Source organism: Schistocerca americana, chromosome X, assembly GCF_021461395.2.
Source record: "Schistocerca americana isolate TAMUIC-IGC-003095 chromosome X, iqSchAmer2.1, whole genome shotgun sequence".
Taxonomy (NCBI): domain Eukaryota; kingdom Metazoa; phylum Arthropoda; class Insecta; order Orthoptera; family Acrididae; genus Schistocerca; species Schistocerca americana.
The window spans coordinates 606248246-606266557 of record NC_060130.1 but is presented as its reverse complement, the minus strand read 5'-3'; the positions used below and the strand labels follow the sequence as shown (position 1 = coordinate 606266557).

At 38.8% G+C, this 18312-nt stretch overlaps 1 protein-coding gene across 2 annotated transcripts in view; it reads right to left on the bottom strand.

Moving 5' to 3' along the window:
* Positions 1-18312, bottom strand: part of LOC124555103 (ATP-binding cassette sub-family C member 4-like) — a 264506-nt gene that overhangs the window by 46883 nt on the left and 199311 nt on the right. Inside the window, exons 17-20 of one of the 2 annotated variants that reach the window (XM_047128901.1) lie at positions 15473-15579; positions 15268-15391; positions 11715-11891; positions 9534-9664 (exon numbers count right to left, since the gene is read on the bottom strand). In XM_047128901.1, coding sequence (XP_046984857.1) covers positions 9534-9664; positions 11715-11891; positions 15268-15391; positions 15473-15579 — 539 coding nt within the window. The remainder of the gene's footprint in view (positions 1-9533; positions 9665-11714; positions 11892-15267; positions 15392-15472; positions 15580-18312) is intronic. The other variant, XM_047128902.1, reaches the window with a different exon arrangement.

The window sequence follows — 18312 nt, the reverse complement described above, 5'->3', positions numbered from 1 at the left end:
TTGTAGTATCCACTGGATCTCCTCCCAGAGCAAAGTAAAGAACCCACCATAGTACCAACAAGTGTATTTTCACGAAGTACAATAAATGACACTGAGGTTGGTCATTATACAGACTTGCCTCATATGCTTCTGAAGTGTTATTGTATTCACATTGCACATGCCTTAGCTGCCTTTTCTCTAATTCTGTTTTTTCTGTGTATTCCATCAAGTGTTTAATAATGTCTGAGCTGCCACAGGAAATGCCTCTAAATGAAGTTGTTCAGTTTCAGGTGCAGCAAATTGAATGACTGCTGCTCAGGGTGCAACAGATGAAAACCCTCCCTCCTCTCCCAGAAAGCAGCACTACCAGTAGTTGTTGCTCTTACATTTTGCCCATTCAGTCATGCAGAAGAGGAATGGTCAGAATACTGAGTGCAGTTTCAGGCCCACTTTGCTGCATACAACATTATAGGCATGGCACATGAAGGATTTTTCCCTTTTGATGATCAGAGCCAATTTGTACTGTCTGCGTTGAGAACTGTGCCCCAACTCTCATCTCAAGACTGCTAGTTATGATGAACTATTTCGGCTGCTGAATGAACATGATGACAGTCAGGTGCATATCACTGCAGTAAGGTTTAATTTTTTTGGCTCAATAAGTAGCCAACATGAACTTTCAAACAATGGATTGACATACTCAGGTGGTTAACAAGACATTGTAGGTTTAAGTGTTATTGTAGAGTCAGTTATAGTGATGTCATGTTACGTGATGCAATCACACAGAATGTGTCAAACGGTTCAAATGGCTCTGAGCACTATGGGACTTAACTTCTGAGGTCATCAGTCCCCTAGAACTTAGAACTACTTAAACCTAACTAACCTAAGGACATCAAACACATCCATGCCTGAGGTAGGATTCGAACCTGCCACCGTAGCGGTTGCGCGGTTCCAGACAGTAGCGCCTAGAACTGCTTGGTCACTTCAGCCGGCCAGAATGTGTCAGGTGCATGTATTCATGCTGCTATTCTCAAATTGCTGGATCCTAATCTGAAAACAGTTCTGCCTATTGTGGAGTCTCAAACTACTGTGGACATGACTGAAGCTGATTTTGAGGTTCCATGTAATACTGTTGTTCAAAGTGTTCATGACACTCAGTCCAAATTTAAAGATAGTGTTAAGATGAATAACATTAGGTCTGAGACAAACAGTAAATCTAGAGGTAAAACATTTGTTTTGTTGTACATGACACATACTACAGAATACTGTGAACAGTGCTTTTTGAATCATGACCAAAAACTTGTCCTTGTCATGACACAAAATGTTTCCTTTTGTGGATGGCAAGGTCATATTCAAACAATGTGTTCACAAGGCAACCCAGACAAGAGAAATGGTTGATTCAGTGTGGGCACATGACACAGCACAGCTATCAACAAGTGCATTCTGTAACAGCATGCTCATTAAAGTCAGCACAAGTAATGGCCTGCATTTGCAAATTGCAGAGCCCTTGTGCTGCAGTACACAGACAGGAGAATACACTTTCTGTTCAATTCAGAGTGGCTCAAAGCACAATTAAATTGGAGTTAGAGACTGATGCATCTGTTTCCCTTATTAATAAAGACACATACGAAAGGATCAGTAGCTCACAGCTACAGCAGCCTACTTTTGTTTTGTCTGCATACAGTGGACATGAAATTTCAGTACTTGGCATGTACAATTTGCCAGCAACTTTTTGAAGAGTTACAAAAGGTGTATCATTTCATGTACTCTGTTCTAAAATGATGCAAAAATTTCTGGTTTAGACTTGTGTGATTTGTTCAACCTGTTCATACGAGACAATGTGTTGCGTATCAGTGTTTCAGTATCTCACACTATTGTTTCTGACTTGTGTAATAGTTATGAGGAATTGTTTGAACTAGGTTTAGGAAGGACTAATGATATTGAAGTGCACATTACTGTTAAAGACAATGCATAACTGTGACTTTTTTGTGTGTGGCCTGTCCTTCATGCAATGTATGAGCACGTTGCTCAGGAACTGCAAAAGTGGAAAGACAATGTGGTTATCCAACCACATTCTCTAAGTCAATGGGTATCACACTAGGTAATTTTCAAAAAGCCGTAAGGAGGTTTACATCTGTGTGCTGATTTTAAAGCAACAGGAAACTCACAAACCATCACTGATTCTTTTCCTTTCTCATGACCAGAGGACCTAATGGACAGACTGGAAGATTCTTTTCCAAGATTGATTTCCATGAGGATTCCAGTTTCAAAGACTACTGTCAGGAAGTGCTTCCACTTCTGCTACTTTTCAATGGTTTCTGGTACAATTAATGCCAAAGTATCTTTCTTGTACAAACTATTTGGATGATATTCTGGTTGTTGGTCATACACCTGCTGAACATTTGGCACATTTAGGCTGCTTATTTTAAGTTCTTCCTGCTGCTGGCTTAAAGTGCAGCAAGGAAAAGTGCTCCTTTGTCCAAGCAGAATTAATAATTTTGGGCATGTAATAAATATACAGGGAATCTGATACTTTGCCCTTGTTTGCAATAAAAGATCTGATGGTGCCCCGTAACATTAAGGAGCTCCAAGGTGTCATGGGGAGGCTTACCTGTTACATACAATTCATTAAAAACACTGGGCAAATTGCTGCTCTGTTGAACAGGTTGCAACAAAAAAATAGTGCTTTTGCATGGTCCAAAGAATATCATGATGTCTTTTGTCAATTAAAGGATGTGCTATTACAACATTGTTGTTTGCTTCATTTTGATCCAGTTAAGCCTGTCATGCTAACTGTTGATGCATCTTCATATAGAACTGGATATGTGCTCTCCCACACAATTGGTTCTTCTGATAGACCCACTGATTTTGCCTCAAAAACACTTAAAAGAGTGTAGCATGTTTAAAGTCAACTTGAAAAAGAGGCACTCTTCATTATCTATGGTGTTACCAAGTTCAACCAATATTTGTATGGTCAGAAATTCTATTTGATTACTGATCACAGGCCTTTGACAGCTTCACTGAATCCCTCCAAGCCTGTCCCACATCAGACAGTGCAAAAATTGTAACATTAGGCTCTGATATTTTCTAATTATAAGTATGAGTTGTTGTACAGGCCCACTGCCAAACATTCAAATACTGACTTCTTGTCTCAGTGTTTGATTCATCTGAGGAATCATGTTTCAAAATTGATACCCAGGATTTTGAAAGTCTTCAAAATTTTCCTCTTAGTTTTTGTCATACTGCTCTGCAACTGCTTCTGACCCAGCTCTTCAGGTTGTTTTACAATATGTGTACCATAGACAGCCACATAGGGTTTGAAATAAATTCTCCACCCAGTGGTACATCACTATTTTTCGCTTTGTCATGTGCTATCTGTGTTGACAGGCATTCTGCTCTTGCACACAGAGAATGACGTGCATGTTGGGATTCTTCACTCCCTGCATTGGGATGTTTTGTCTTTTTTGCATCAAGGTCATTGGGGAGAAGTTCATATGAAGCAACTCACATGATATCTTTTTACTCGGCCGGGCAAGGATGGCCAAATTGTGCAAATGAACTGTCACTGTAAAGTGTGTGAGAACATCAATCAGCTCCACCAAAATGCTTATTTGTGTGGCCACATCCAACTGGACCATGGCAATGCATCCATGTTGATTTTGTGGGTCCATTTTGGAACACACAATAGTTTTTGATATTAGATTTATACAGTAAATTTCCTTTTGTTGTCCCCATGAAACCCACCACTATTGCAAGTATACCAGATTTGACCTACTTTTTGTCTCAAAGTTCATCCTTAGGTCATAGTCTTGGACAATGGAAAACAAGTCTCTTCACCTTACTTTCAACAGTTTGTGCCACCAACAGCATCCACCACGTGACTACTACACCTTTTCACCCTGTCTAATGGAGAAGCTGAACACTCAAAGATCACATGGAGAAACTTTATTCCTCCCAAACATGGGAACAAGCCTTAAAGATTTTTCTGTCCTCCTACTGCTCTTTGCAACATGACAGGAAGTCACTGCCAGAAATATCACACAGTTGTAGACACTATACACTACTGCATCTTCTGTGGCTGCTATGGAAGCATTCCATGGCAGCCACCTGTTAGGACAAAGTTTCAGCCACAGGATGAAGACTTCTTTAAAGTGTTTGGCAAGAAATAGCATTGGGAGTACGGAGTCACTTAAAAGGCCAATGGTTGTTATTCTAACATCATACAAGATTATGCTGGGCTGTATTGGCATCACCAGAATGAGCTGCAGCTCACTTCCTGTTATGTCACTGATTCTACTGCAGAGTGTTTACCCACAGACCTGACTGCCACTCGTATCTACACCATCAGTTGCCTCCACCTCTCTGCCAGTTGTGACTGGCACCATCCACCGTGGTGACCATGAAGGTTGACCAACTGCCATACATGCTGCCATCACTGATTTCAGTGCCTGTCCTGCAGCCTGAACCAGTGTCCATTGACATACTGTTCACAGATGACCATCATGCCACCTCAAAGATCATCTTACTGCTTGCTTAGCCACAGTGTCTGTGTCTCTGGATGTGTATGTGCACCCTGTGACCAGTTTTTTGGATGCAGTCCTTGGTCATTCACAACATGGTACATTGCAACACAACCACAAGAAAAGATAGTCGCAACGAATGACACTGGTGTAGTGACATCCAGAAACATTTCAGTATGCTGCCACGCCATTGTGTGATGAATGTACACAGTCCAGTCACATTAATGTGACCAGTGATTGTGTTCAATTTCAACATATGAGGTCTGTTCAGAAAATTCTAGAACATTTGTAATTTTGCGCCAATGTTGTGTCAGAGTGAAATGCGGTTGGCACCCCTGCACATGTTTGTGTTTAATGTGTAACTGCTGGAAGCATCATTGCTGTATGTCTATTAGTTATTCATCAGTGCTGTATTGAGTAGAAAATTGTATCACACAGTTTGCAGATTTCAAGACGGCAGATTTAGAGGAGCAATGCGTCTGCACAAAATTTGGCATGAAACTCAAGTAAACCTTTACAGAGACACGCCAAATGATGCAGAAAGCCAAGTTCATCCCACAGCTTATGAGTCAATACCAGAAAGACTTCTGCCTTGCAATGTGCAAAGAGCTTTTGGATCACACAAATGAGATGTTCCTTAAGAGAACTATAACTGTTGATGAGACATGGGTCTATGGTTATGATATTGTGACCAAGGTTCAGTCTTCACAATGGATCAGGAAAGGTTCTCCAAGACCGTAAAATAGCTCATCAGGTCAGGTCAAATGTCTAAGCCATGGATCAAGTGAGGTGGTGCAGTGGTTAGCGTGCTGGACTCACATTCAGGGAGGACGATGGTTCAATTCCGCGTCCGGCCATTCTGATTTAGGTTTTTCATGATTTTTCTAAATTGCTTTAGGCAAATGCCAGGATGGTTCCTTTGAAAGGGCATGGCCAATTTCCTTCCCCATCCTTTCTGTTCCTTGCTGTTCAGTCTCTTCCCCCAAATTACCCCGACTTATTGCCATGCTGATACTTTTCTTTGACTTTGAAGGATTATCTCATCATGAATTCATGCCACAGAGACAAACTCTTAATTGATAGTACTATCGGGACACACTGTAACACCTGTTAGCAAATGTGAGAAGAAACAACTTGAAATGTGTTGAAACAATGCATAGCTCTCACATCATAACACATCCACATATTCATCCCTATTGATGTGTGACTACTGCACAAAAAACGAAATCACTGTGTTGCCTCATCCTCCGTACTCTCCAGACCTTGCTCCTGCAGACTTTTTTTTTATTTCCAAAGGTGGAAACCACATTGAAAGGGCAAATATTTGATATGAAATACGAGATAAAATAAAATTTAAAGACTGCTCTTTGAATGATCTAGCAAGAGGTGTACCAAGACTGCTTCTGGAAGTGGAAATAGCAATGGAAATGGTGTACCAATTGTGGACGAGGGGATTTCAAAGGAGACCATGCACAATGAGTAAAAGGTAGGCATAGAAAAATTTTGTGGACAAAGTTCCGGAATTTTTGGAACAGACCTCATACAATTAACATTCACAGACAGCATGTGGCAGCTCTAGCAGTAGAGGATATATAAAGCATAAATTTAGACAACATTTTCCACAGATTACAGCGACCTGGTGCTATATTTAGGTTAAAATCAACAGTTGAGATCACAATAATATTTGTTTATTTACTGATTTCAGTTTATGTTAAAGCCATCTTCAGAATTTTTGGCCTCCTATGGTTGGTGCTAGCGGCTCCTCAGTTTTCTTGTGATGCCACGGTCATACACTGTAAAGCGTAAGCATCAGCCATAGGGGCCAAAAATTCTGAAGATAGCTTTAACATACGCTGAAACTGGTAAATAACAAACATTATTGCAATCTTGACTGTTGATTTTAATCTAGATATATAAAGCATGTTTTTTTTTTTGGGGGGGGGAGCATGATCGGTAGCTTTCTGGCCAAGGGTGGAAGCATTTCTGAAAAGGCTAAGTTTGTAAACTGTTTGCATGCCACCAAGGTTAAAGTATACTCTGCATGGCAAAATGGCACTATCCAAAACAAGCACTGAGGTAACTGTGGTGCACCACAGCCCATATGTGACAGGGAGAACGACAGCTGCAGTGATGTGTACGGGTGAATACACGTGCCACTTTTGAGCAACTGACCATCCATATGAGGCAAGGGGCTACCAACACTGTCTCCTCAATGAACATTCAGTCAACAGCTTGCTGCTTACAGGCCTCAGGAGCAGGCACCTGATTCATCTACCCATGCTGACTGTTGTTCCTCAGTGATGAAAGCTGGCATTTGCATGCTAATATTGCAATTCAGTGTCCACTGAGTGGCAAAAGTTGGCCTTTTCAGATGAATTACAATTTACAATCCAGTGGACAGATGGTCATTGACATGCCCAGCATGAAATGTCTGAAAGCAAATACCTTAGAACAATCATCAGAAGGGTCCAGGGTGGAAGGCATTCCCTCGGTGATCTTAACATTATGGAAGTCACGTGGATCAACACAAGTATGCATCCATCCTTGGGGACCACGTTCACCATTACATGCAGTCTGTTTTTCCTCAGCACAATGGCATCTGACAGCAGGGCAATGCAATGTGTCATACAGCTCACAGTGTATGTGCATGGTTTGAAGAGCACCAGGATGAGTTTACTATACTTCCCTGGCCAACAAACTCCTCAAATTCAAACCAAGCTGAGAATCTGTGGGACTATCTCAGTTGGACTGTTTGCACCATTGATCTTCAACTGAGAAACCCAGAGCAGCTGGCTAAAGCACTGGAATTGACGTGGCTCCACATCCGTGTTGGTACCATTGAGAACCTCATTGACTCTCTCCCTGCATGTCTCACAGCAGTTCCAGCTGGTGGATAATTAAGCTTTTGACAAGCGGTCACATCAATTTGACTGGATGGTGTATTAGGCAGAACTCTATGTGCAATTTATTGTTAAATGCACCCTGGGCCAGAGACTTGTATATTGTCTGTATCAACTGAGACATTAATGTTCAGAGACAGCTGTAAATATTCATGACATTACTGTGGAAATGGAATGTACAAAGTTAAGTAATTCTTCTTATCTGTGATGTAATGAAGTGAATTAATATTCCGTGTGTTGTATTATCCACTCAGTCTCCTCCTGGAGCAAAGTAAAGAATCCACCATTGCACCAATGAATGTATTTTCATCTGGTATAACATAAAGGACTTCCCAAAGGAGTAAATGTGTTGTGGAAAGGGCAATGTATACATCAGTGAGAAATAAAAGGTATTATTAATTTGGCTTTATTTCAATTTTATAAACTTAGTCCTTACAATCATTTTGCCAACTTTATTTCTATATTTGTTTAATCTGTTTCACAAGCTCAGCTCTATTTGTCTGAGAGACTTTCACTATTTTCTCAGCCTTGATCCCCCCCTCTTAATACACTGAAGACCCAAAGAAACTGGTACATCTGCCTAATATCATGTAGGGCCCCATAAGCATGCAGAAGTGCCGCAACAAGACATGGCATGGACTCGACTAATGTCTGAAGTAGTGCTGGAGGGAACTGACACCACGAATCCTACGGGGATGTCCATAAATCCATGAGAGTATGAGGGGGTAGAGATCTCTTCTGAACAGCATGTTGCAAGGCATCACAGATATGCTCAATAATGTTCATGTTTGGGGAGTTAGGTGGCCAGCAGAAGAGTTTAAGCTCCGAAGAGTGTTCCTGGAGCCACTCTGTGGCAATTCCAGATGTGGATTTTGTTGCAGTGTCCTGCTGGAATTGTCCAAGTCTGTCAAAATGCACAATGGACATGAATGGATGCAGGTGATCAGACAGGATGCTTACGTATGTGTCACTTGTTAAGAGTTGTATCTAGATGTATCAGGGGTCCCATATCACTCCAACTGCACATGTACCACACCATTACAGAGCCTCCACCAGTCCCCTGCTGACATGCAGGTTCCATGGATTCATGAGGTTGTCTCCATAGCCGAACATGTCCACCCACTTGATACAATTTGAAACAAGACTCATCCAACCAGGTAACATGTTTCCAGTCATCAACAGTCCAATGTCAGTGATGACAGGCCCAGGTGAGGCATAAAGCTTTTTTGTCATGCACTCATCAAGGGTACACGAGTGGCCCTTTGGCTCTGAAAGCCCACATTGATGATGTTCCATTGAATGGTTTGTTTACTGACACTTGTTATTGGTCTAGCATTGAAACTGCAGCACTTTGTGGGAGGGTTGCACTTCTGCCACATTGAAAAATTCTCTTCAGTTGTCATTGGTCCTGTTCTTGCAGAATCTTTTTCCGGCACCTCGGAGGTGCTGTATGCCGACTATAAAACCACGTTCAGACTGACTTAAATCTTGATAACCTGCCATTGTAGCAGCAGTAACCAATCTAACAACTGTGCCAGACACTTGTTGTCTTATAGAAGCATTGCCGACAGCAGTGCCATATTCTGCCTGTTTGCATATCTCTGTATTTGAATATGCATGCCTTTACCAGTTTCTTTGGTACTTCAGTGTATAATCTTCCATTGTGATACTTCTTTTCTTTATACTTACATTTGTGTTCTTTTAATCTGTTGATGTAATTTTATCTTTTCTTCCTTATGGAGGCAGCTTCTAACTAGAAACATTCCTTTTACAACAGGTTTTTCTCCTGCTTTCTAATTGTAAATGCTTATTGCACATAGGCAACTTTATGACTTATGTTGTAATGAGTAAAGAGTTTTGGGGCTTGTACTACCATTAGCTCTGTGTTTGTGATCCATTCAAAAATTGCCTTAATTAGTAAAATGATACTGTATTTTGTCTACTGTTATGATATATCATAATGATATTAACGTTTTGGCATCATTACTGTTAACAAGCTACAAAATTTTCATATGTATTAGTTACAGTACTTATGAAATACTGAGCGTTTCCAACTAGATAGATTGACTGAAAATATAAGTTTCAAATTAATATATAAATTTTAAACTTTCATTTTTTTATCTAAAATGTACATTACCTTACATCCAGCCTCAATAGTGAAGTTTAAATTCTTCAGAACAGGAGGATCATTAACAGTATATTTGAGATTAACATTCCTAAATGTCACCATTCCCTTTGAAGGCCACGTTTCCTCAGGTACATTATCTGCTGGCACATAGAACAGAAAAAAAAGGCTTATGTATCTTGAATAGACAGTTTAAATGTATCAAAAGAAATGTTCATGGTGGTGATCCATGTCTCCTAGTTCATTCAGTACTACCTATATTCATTCAGATATCAGTTTATCATCTTTGTTATAACATAATATGCTTTGAAGAAACTGTTATATTTCATTTAAAGCATTAGCCTAGAGAAACAGTGTTGAGTGAAACCCAGCCCTCACTATGAGTTTTTACATAGCATGGTATTGTTGTAGGAACATTTGTTATTCTTCTCTTGTGAGAAACTGCCAGACTGTGTCAGTCCACAATTTGGAGGATGGAACTGATGACAGTGCCCAGTGAATCAGACACTTGACATGCATGATTCTCACAAATTCAACTGTCAATCTATTGGATGAATACAAAAGCCAATGGAAGTAGATGCTGTTTACAGAAGACTTTATGGACTTTACAAGAAACATAAACAAACATATTTTACTAGAAGAATTATTATGAGAGATGCAGCAAAGTGTCCCAAGAAGAAAAGGAAATGGTAACTGACACCATTCAAATCATGACAGTGGGTGTTTCATTAACACAAAAAGAAAGAACATAATATGCAACCACTGTGGTTTGACAAAAGTGTTATGCAACTGGTTGTAAAACATGATATGTTAAGGATAAGTTCATCATTTTTTTGTATTTATGATCTGATGGTTATCAATGTTGTCAGCACTTATGGGTTGAAAATGTCATAGTAGTGCATGACAAATAAATAAACTCTTATCACAGCAATAAATCTTGTTAATCATTACAGGACTCATATTTCAGAGGCATGGGGAGTGGTACCCTGTCTGGTCACACTGACATACATTCCTTATGGTGCCTCTAAAGCACTTCATATGAATGCAAAGATAGTTCCTTCTCCTATATTTGTCCAAATCAAGTTAATGTTTCATCTCTAATGATTTCAGTGTATCCTTCCTATGTTTGCCATTTATGAAGTTGTAAGATGCTATGCAGTAATGTGATGTATGTGCTGCATGAGTGTCTTGTTTATGCACTCTTTTGGTCTGAGTGTTTTCAGCAGTTGTAGCTTTCACAGTAAGCACTGTTTATTTTTAATCTTTTACAGTTCACCAACTGTTGCTGTGAGACCACATTAAGAGTGAACTAGCAATTCTTTCAGGAAACTCGACTCCTTGGAGATGTTACATTTTTCACAAAAATATGTATTTAATGAAGAAAGCAAGAATCAAAGCAACCTAGATGTGATTCAGAGAAATCACTGGTATTCTTTGTGATAAGAAGATGCCTGCCACCTAAAATCAAAGATATATCGCACAATAGTGATGCCAGTTGCATTATATGGCACCATGTGTTGGCCTACACCTAGAAGTGATGAGCACTCACTAAGTGTCATGGAAATGCTGATACTGAGATGATTCGTCTTTCCCTGCTCAAGGACACGAACAATACAAAATACCTGGAGCGGCTCCAATCAATGAGAAGATGCACGAATGGAGACTTCTGTGGTACAGACAAATCATACAGGCACCACCTACTTCAGTCTTCAGCTCAGCCTATCATCTCACTGTCAGAGGCCAGAAACAATGTTGAGGACCTAAATTACAGTGGCTACATTCTATAAATGCAGATCTAAGATCAAGAAGCCTAAATCCATTGGAATCATTAGATCATAAGAAACAGTGTGCACTGGCCCAAAAGCATACCCTGCTCCAACAGGAAGGTCCTAAGAAGAAGAAGAAGAAGAAGAAGAAGAAGCAGAGGAAGAAAAAGTGCTTAATTTATGTAAATGTACATGAATGTTATTTACATATGTCTGATTTTTGTCAACGTCATTATCTTTTAAAAATGCCATATTGTGCTTATACCATATGAAATATGATAGGTCCATTCATTTTTATACATATTTTACAGTCTGTTTCAGTGCAGAATATGCACAGAACATAACTATTTCTATTCATTTTTGCTACTAATTACCATATCATAATGAACAAATTTGAAAAATAAACATGGTATAATATTCTGCTTACCATCATTTGTTTCCAGGCTTGTCTCTGGCTCAATACGTGTGTATTCTAGAATACGCTCCACTGACGTCATCTGACTGACTGTCTCTGACATCTGCAGAATTCCATGTTGAAGCATACCAGTCAAAACAAGAGACTGTGTTATGGCAAGACCAACATTTCCTCCCAAGAATGTCACAGCTGTAATATGAAAACAAAAATTTTGTTTTATTTTGAAAAATTACTCTTTCCCAGCCAAATAAACTGCTAATATAATTTTGGTTTTGAATAGAAAGAATGCTACTTTCTGGCTGGTAACAAGGTGAGGGACACAAGGATAATAATATGAGAGAAACTGATGTTCATTTCAAGTAAGTTAATCACACTTGTGGTTTCCTAATAATTCTAGTATTTTAATGGTGAATACTTAAATTGTTCAAAATATTTTCACAGTGGATTACCAGGAAATCTTCAAAATTGTTTATAATTGCAGCATTTTCTATGTGGAGTTATTTATCTAGTATAGTTCAGAACATAGACACTGTCACACTGTCATTTTATCATTTCTTTTCCCATTTCAAAGTGCATAAAGTGCTAACTCTGCACTTTGAGTTAGCAGCTCAGAGTTCTGTAATGTTTCAGCATCTGGTAAATGTATTACCTTGTGTATGGAACAGTGACACATACTGGCAGAGTAAAAATGTGTGCTGATTAAGGCTCATAATGGATAATTTTTTATAAAAATATGACAGTATTTCTTGCATGAAGAAGAAGAAAGTTGAAATAAAATATTATGCTATTCAATATTAACACTGTAAAGGAAACACTCATGGTCAATGGCATTAGAGGCAACTGATGAACTGGAGGACAAGTGCTTCTGTCTTCATGGCAAGTGGAATAATTCATCACATTACATGACTGGAATGACATCCTGGCTTTACTGGATGTTGCTATAATAGCAGGATGAACAAGATGTGCAATATAAGTGAATCTGGTTATGACAAGACAGAGGGTGACCAGTGCATGGAACACTCCATGTCAAGGCTATGTAGGCATTAGGTTTTTCATTTGCCATTGTGTCAAGAATGTACTGTGAGTATCTCAATCCAGTGAAAGCCATTGACACTAGAAGTACATGCAAAGGGCTATAACAAACTAATGGCAGGTGTTGCCATTGACTGTCCTGTATTATATTCGCAGGTAGATGAGGCACACTGCAAAAAATCACTTAAAAATCCGTCGTTGGACAACAACAATTTAGGAGAAGCTATAGGATACTATCCAAGACCAATAGCTTACTGTAAAGAAAAGGCAGGCCCCAATGACATTCCTCTGTTCACTACACATCACAGGCACAGAGATTATCGTGGTAGCAGGCATGCTGCCATTGGATGACTGAAGCATGTTAAAAGGTCATTTGGACTGATCAGTCCCAGTACATGTTGGTATACACCTATCACCACACTCTACTTGCCAATAGGACATTGTTTTGGCATGTGGTAGAGGTGTTCTTTCGTGGGGAATATTTGCATGCGAGGAAATGGTGTCTCTAATATACATATCATTGTCTCTCATCAGCTAGATCTATATATAAGAACCTATTAATCACATAGTTGAGTTTTTTCACCTGCTGCACTCTAGTGGTGATGTACCCTCTCCATTGTTCCAGAGTCCTGCCAGACATACGAGGGCTATCCACAAAGTACATTACATTTTGGAATTAAAAATAAATAAAGTATTGGAATTTTTTTTAGTTATATAGAGATGAAAGGCGCACTTAAATACTACTTTTCTACATAGTTACCATTTAAATTATGGCACTTATCGTAGCAATGGACGAGCTTGGAAATTCCTTCGTCGTAAAATTCGGCCGCCTGCGCCTTCAACCACGTGGTTACCTCTTCTTGAAGCTGTGGGTTGTCATCAAAACGCTGCATAGCCAACCACTTCTTCATTGCTGGGAATAAGTGGAAGTCACTCGGTGCCAGGTCGGGACTGTACGGTGCATGAGGAAACAACTCCCACTTAAAAGATTCGAGAACTTCAGAAGTGGCATTTGCCATGTGGGCCAAGGCGTTGTCGTGAGTCAGCAAGATCTTTGAGCCCAACTTTCCCCTGTGCTTGTTTTGTATCGCTCTTCTGAGGTTGTGCAGAGTTTGGCTGTGCATGAGGAAACAACTCCCACTTAAAAGATTCGAGAACTTCAGAAGTGGCATTTGCCATGTGGGCCAAGGCGTTGTCGTGAGTCAGCAAGATCTTTGAGCCCAACTTTCCCCTGTGCTTGTTTTGTATCGCTCTTCTGAGGTTGTGCAGAGTTTGGCAATACCTTTGAGAGTTTATTGTAGTGCCTCTTTCCAGGAAATCCACAAAAATCACACCTTTTCTGTCCCAAAAGAGGTAACCACGTGGTTGAAGGCGCAGGTGGCCGAATTTTATGATGTAGGAATTTCCAAGCTCGTCCATCGCTATGATAAGCGCCTTAATTTAAATGGCAACTATGTAGAAAAGTAGTATTTAAGTGTGGCTTTCATCTGTATATAATAAAAAAAATTCCAATACTTTATTTAATTTTAATTCCAAAACATAATGTACTTTGTGGATAGACCTCGTATTTGAGGAACAGTCCATGAACATTAGGATACTTATTTGGTCAGCAAGTTTCCTGAATCAATCTCATTTAACATACCTGGTACACCATCAACTGAAATGTTAGCTCCTTTGATCCAGCTCCTAGCAATCTATGTGAATTATGGGTGACATCTAGAGTGGCCTTGTGTCAGAATAATTCTACCATGCTTTTATGTAATCCTTAACATCATCAGAACAACATGCTACTATGTAGTTTCCTCAAATACAGTTGCTGGTAAATGTGAATTCATTTCTCACTGCTGTGGAGTATATTGGGGACACGATTGGAGGAAATGCTCTGTAGTGAGCTCTATCACACTGAGGGGAAAAATTTGAGAATTCCAGAATAGCACAAACAGAGCAGAACAATACTGTTACTGAGATGGAAGGTACATTACACTTGGACAGAAAAAGAGCTATCCCTAATTTATGGATGCATAGACAACAAGCACAAATCAAATATTGACAACAGAGGACACCTAGCTAATTTTTGTTGACAGGTTTAAGATTTAGCATTGAAAACAATGTGTCATAGTAGATTTTGAGCATGGGATGAATATCTAGAAATGGAGCCCTTCCCACTCAAAGTAAACAGTTTAGAAGATAGATATCTGAGATACAAAAACAGTTTTTTATCATATTCCTTAAATGCAACTAAATAAATTTTGTGAGATTTTGCTATATGTCTTTTCAGTAATTTACTGAGGATGATACAAATGTTGTACAGATGGTAGCTGAAAAAGACTGAAAACAAAAACAACTTTAAAAAATAATACTGTTAACTATTTGGAGGAAAGTAAAATTGATACTTGATGATATTATGAAATGAATAAAACAGGACTAGTAATGCTGTAGTTTGCTTAGATATCTCTCTTGTAAGAAGGAAACAGTTCTTGGTTTAACAGATTATAATTGAAGGAAACATACTTTGTAACTGAATTATACTTACCAGATTCAAGGATGAGAAAACTGAATGTTACTACAGTAATAAAAATTGCATTTAGGAAGTCAAGCCAGAATCCTAAAGTTATACCAGTTGTTATGAATAAAAACCAGCCTGCAGTGTGATGATCCTGTAAAAACAGATGAACTAACTGTATTAAAGAAAAGCAAACAATTGTATATTCATTAAAAAAAACTATCATAACAGCTACCTGATGTGTGTCAAACTCATCACAGATTTTTCCCTGGGTACCAGATGCATGAATGGTGCTAAGACCATTAAGAGAATCTGAGAGATGTGAAAATACAGGGCTTCTTTCTGTAATAACAGTAATCAAATACTGAAAGGCAGGAATTGTTGGTGCACGGTTTTTTAAAGAAAAGATGGAAAATCTGTTTCATAGCTGAGAATTAATAAACTGACTTGTATTCTAACATACGACACACACTGTGAGAAAACAATCCATAAAAGTTATAATAATTTTATTTATTTATATATTTTTGTGTTGTGACTATATCACATGATGTGGAACATGTCCGTTTCAAAAGTTTTTTGTGGTTACATTTTATGCTATTATGTAAATAATGCTAATGAATATCATATTAAGGTATCTATGACTTAGGTTCTACAATGGGAAACAAATGTTTTTAATTATGTTTATAGTAATAAATAAACAAACACATAAATATGGATCTGGGAATTTATTTGAGTGTTACAGGAACATCACATTCTGGTTAAGGAACTGTTCTATAGTGTAAAATGACTCTTGCAATAGCAACTGTCTTAAGTTCTTTAAGCAAAAACTTATCATGTACTAAATATTAAACTTGTGAAAGGACAGAATTAAAAACCTTACAGCCACTGAAATAGACCCCCTTCTGTACCATACTCAGCCATGATGTATGCTCATAGTGGATACCTTTTTCCTTATCATATCATCACTGTGATACACACTATTAGGTTTAAAATGTGACCACTTTTGGCAGAACATATATTATACAGTGGATATTAGGATTTTAAAAAGATTTCTACATGTGGTTCTAGTGTGAACTTCATACGTGCTTCTTATGACTCTTTTTGTGCATAAAGAACTTTTGTAATCAGTGTCTGATTTCACCAAAATATGATTCTGTGTGCCATAATGATATAAACAGTCATAATAAGCTGATTTAATACTTTCCATGTTTCTATAGGAGCAAACAATGTTTAAAGCATTAGTTGCAAAACACAGTTTTTTGCACTGATCCAGGATGGGGTGTGAACAGTTTAGATTGCTATCAATATTTAAGACCAGGTATTTTCAAGTATACACCCTGGCCAGTTGCTGGTCACCTAGTTTGTCTCCTATTTATACATCTTAGGAGTTTTTATATAATCAAATAAAACTTTATAAGTAAATTGAAGGGGATCACTGCTGTCAGCTGCAGCGGGGCACTACGTGGATTCAACGGCAATGGGTGAAAATGTGTACTAGACTGGGATTTGAACCCAGGATCTCCCACTCACTAGGCATATGTGTTAACCACTGCACCATCCAGAACACAGTGGTATCACAACTGCGTGGACTACCTTGGCACACCTCACAGCTGATTCACATTACCACTGAGAGTCACCCATCTATAGTCCTTGTCCATTTTACTTTCGTTCACTACACTGAGATTCCCACAGGAGATTGGAGGTATTTGTGCATCTGCACTGAAGGAGGTGGATCCATTGCTCATCTAGGCATATCAGTTATATGAATGTGTGATGTCTGTTCTTTTGGACATGTCTGAAAGAACAGAAACCACACATTCATATAATTGATATGGCTAGTGGGCATTGAATCCACCTCCTTCAGTACTGAAGCACAAATACATCCAATCTCCTGTGAGACTCTCAGTGTAGTGAACATGAGTAAAAAGGACAGAGACTGTGGATAAATGGTGCTCAGTGGGAATGTGAATCAGCCCTGAGGTGTGCAAGATAATCCGTGCAGATGTGATAATGCTGTGTCCCAGATGGCACAGTGGTTAATGCACTTACCTAGTTCAAATCCCAGTTCAATACACATTTTCACTCATTGCCACTGATGCCGCATGATGTCCCAATGCAGCGGACAACAGTGATCCCCTTCAATTTATACACAATGTTTCACAGCTGCAGATTCTGCGTGGTGTCTGTTCTTTCAGACACCATGCATTCATGTAATGAATACAACTTGTTTTACTGTAATTATCAGAAAGATCATTTATGTTAAACAGATAATAATATCCCCAAAGACCTTATTAGCTGGCACCTCAAGTTTTTCTAATGAATTATCATCAATAAGTAGCACAGTGTCATCAGGAAAGATGGAGAATTTATGATATTGTGTACAAAAAGGTAGAACATTAATAAAGTTGGGGGCTCAGAACTGAGCCCTAAGGCACTCTACATGTGATGGTAGCCCATTATGATGATGCTGAGACCTCTCCTTAACTATCCAATACAATACAGCTTTCTGCTTTCTGTTAGAAAGGTATTAACCAAACCATTATCCTGTTGCACCCCCTATACCCAGGCATGTAGCCTTGTGTGAATGTATTTGGCCACTGACACAATCAAATGCTTTCCTTAAGTCACAAAGTATTACAAACATCTTTATTTTATAATCTTTTTTGAAATCCAAACTGACTTTCACTGATGGCATTATGGTAACTAAGGTGCTTAACAATCCTGGCATGGTTTATTTTCTCCAGAACTTTGGAAAAATCCTGTGAGTAGTGAGACTGGCTGATAGCTAGCAGTATGTGCCTTAGCTCCCTTCTTATACAGTGGTTTTACAACATAATTTAGCCCTTTATGAACTAACCATTGGTTAAGTGATGGATCAAAAATAAAGCAATGTATTTTACTTACATGGTTACAGGAGCATTTTACTAACTTACTAGAACTATTGTCAACTTCAGTAGTGTGTTTACTTTCCAGAGATTTAATGATTCAGCCGTAGTTCACATGTGATCTGAATTTTCATGTAGTCTGTAGTTCTAAGCTTTATTATACAATAATATGGGAGGACTTACTAATACC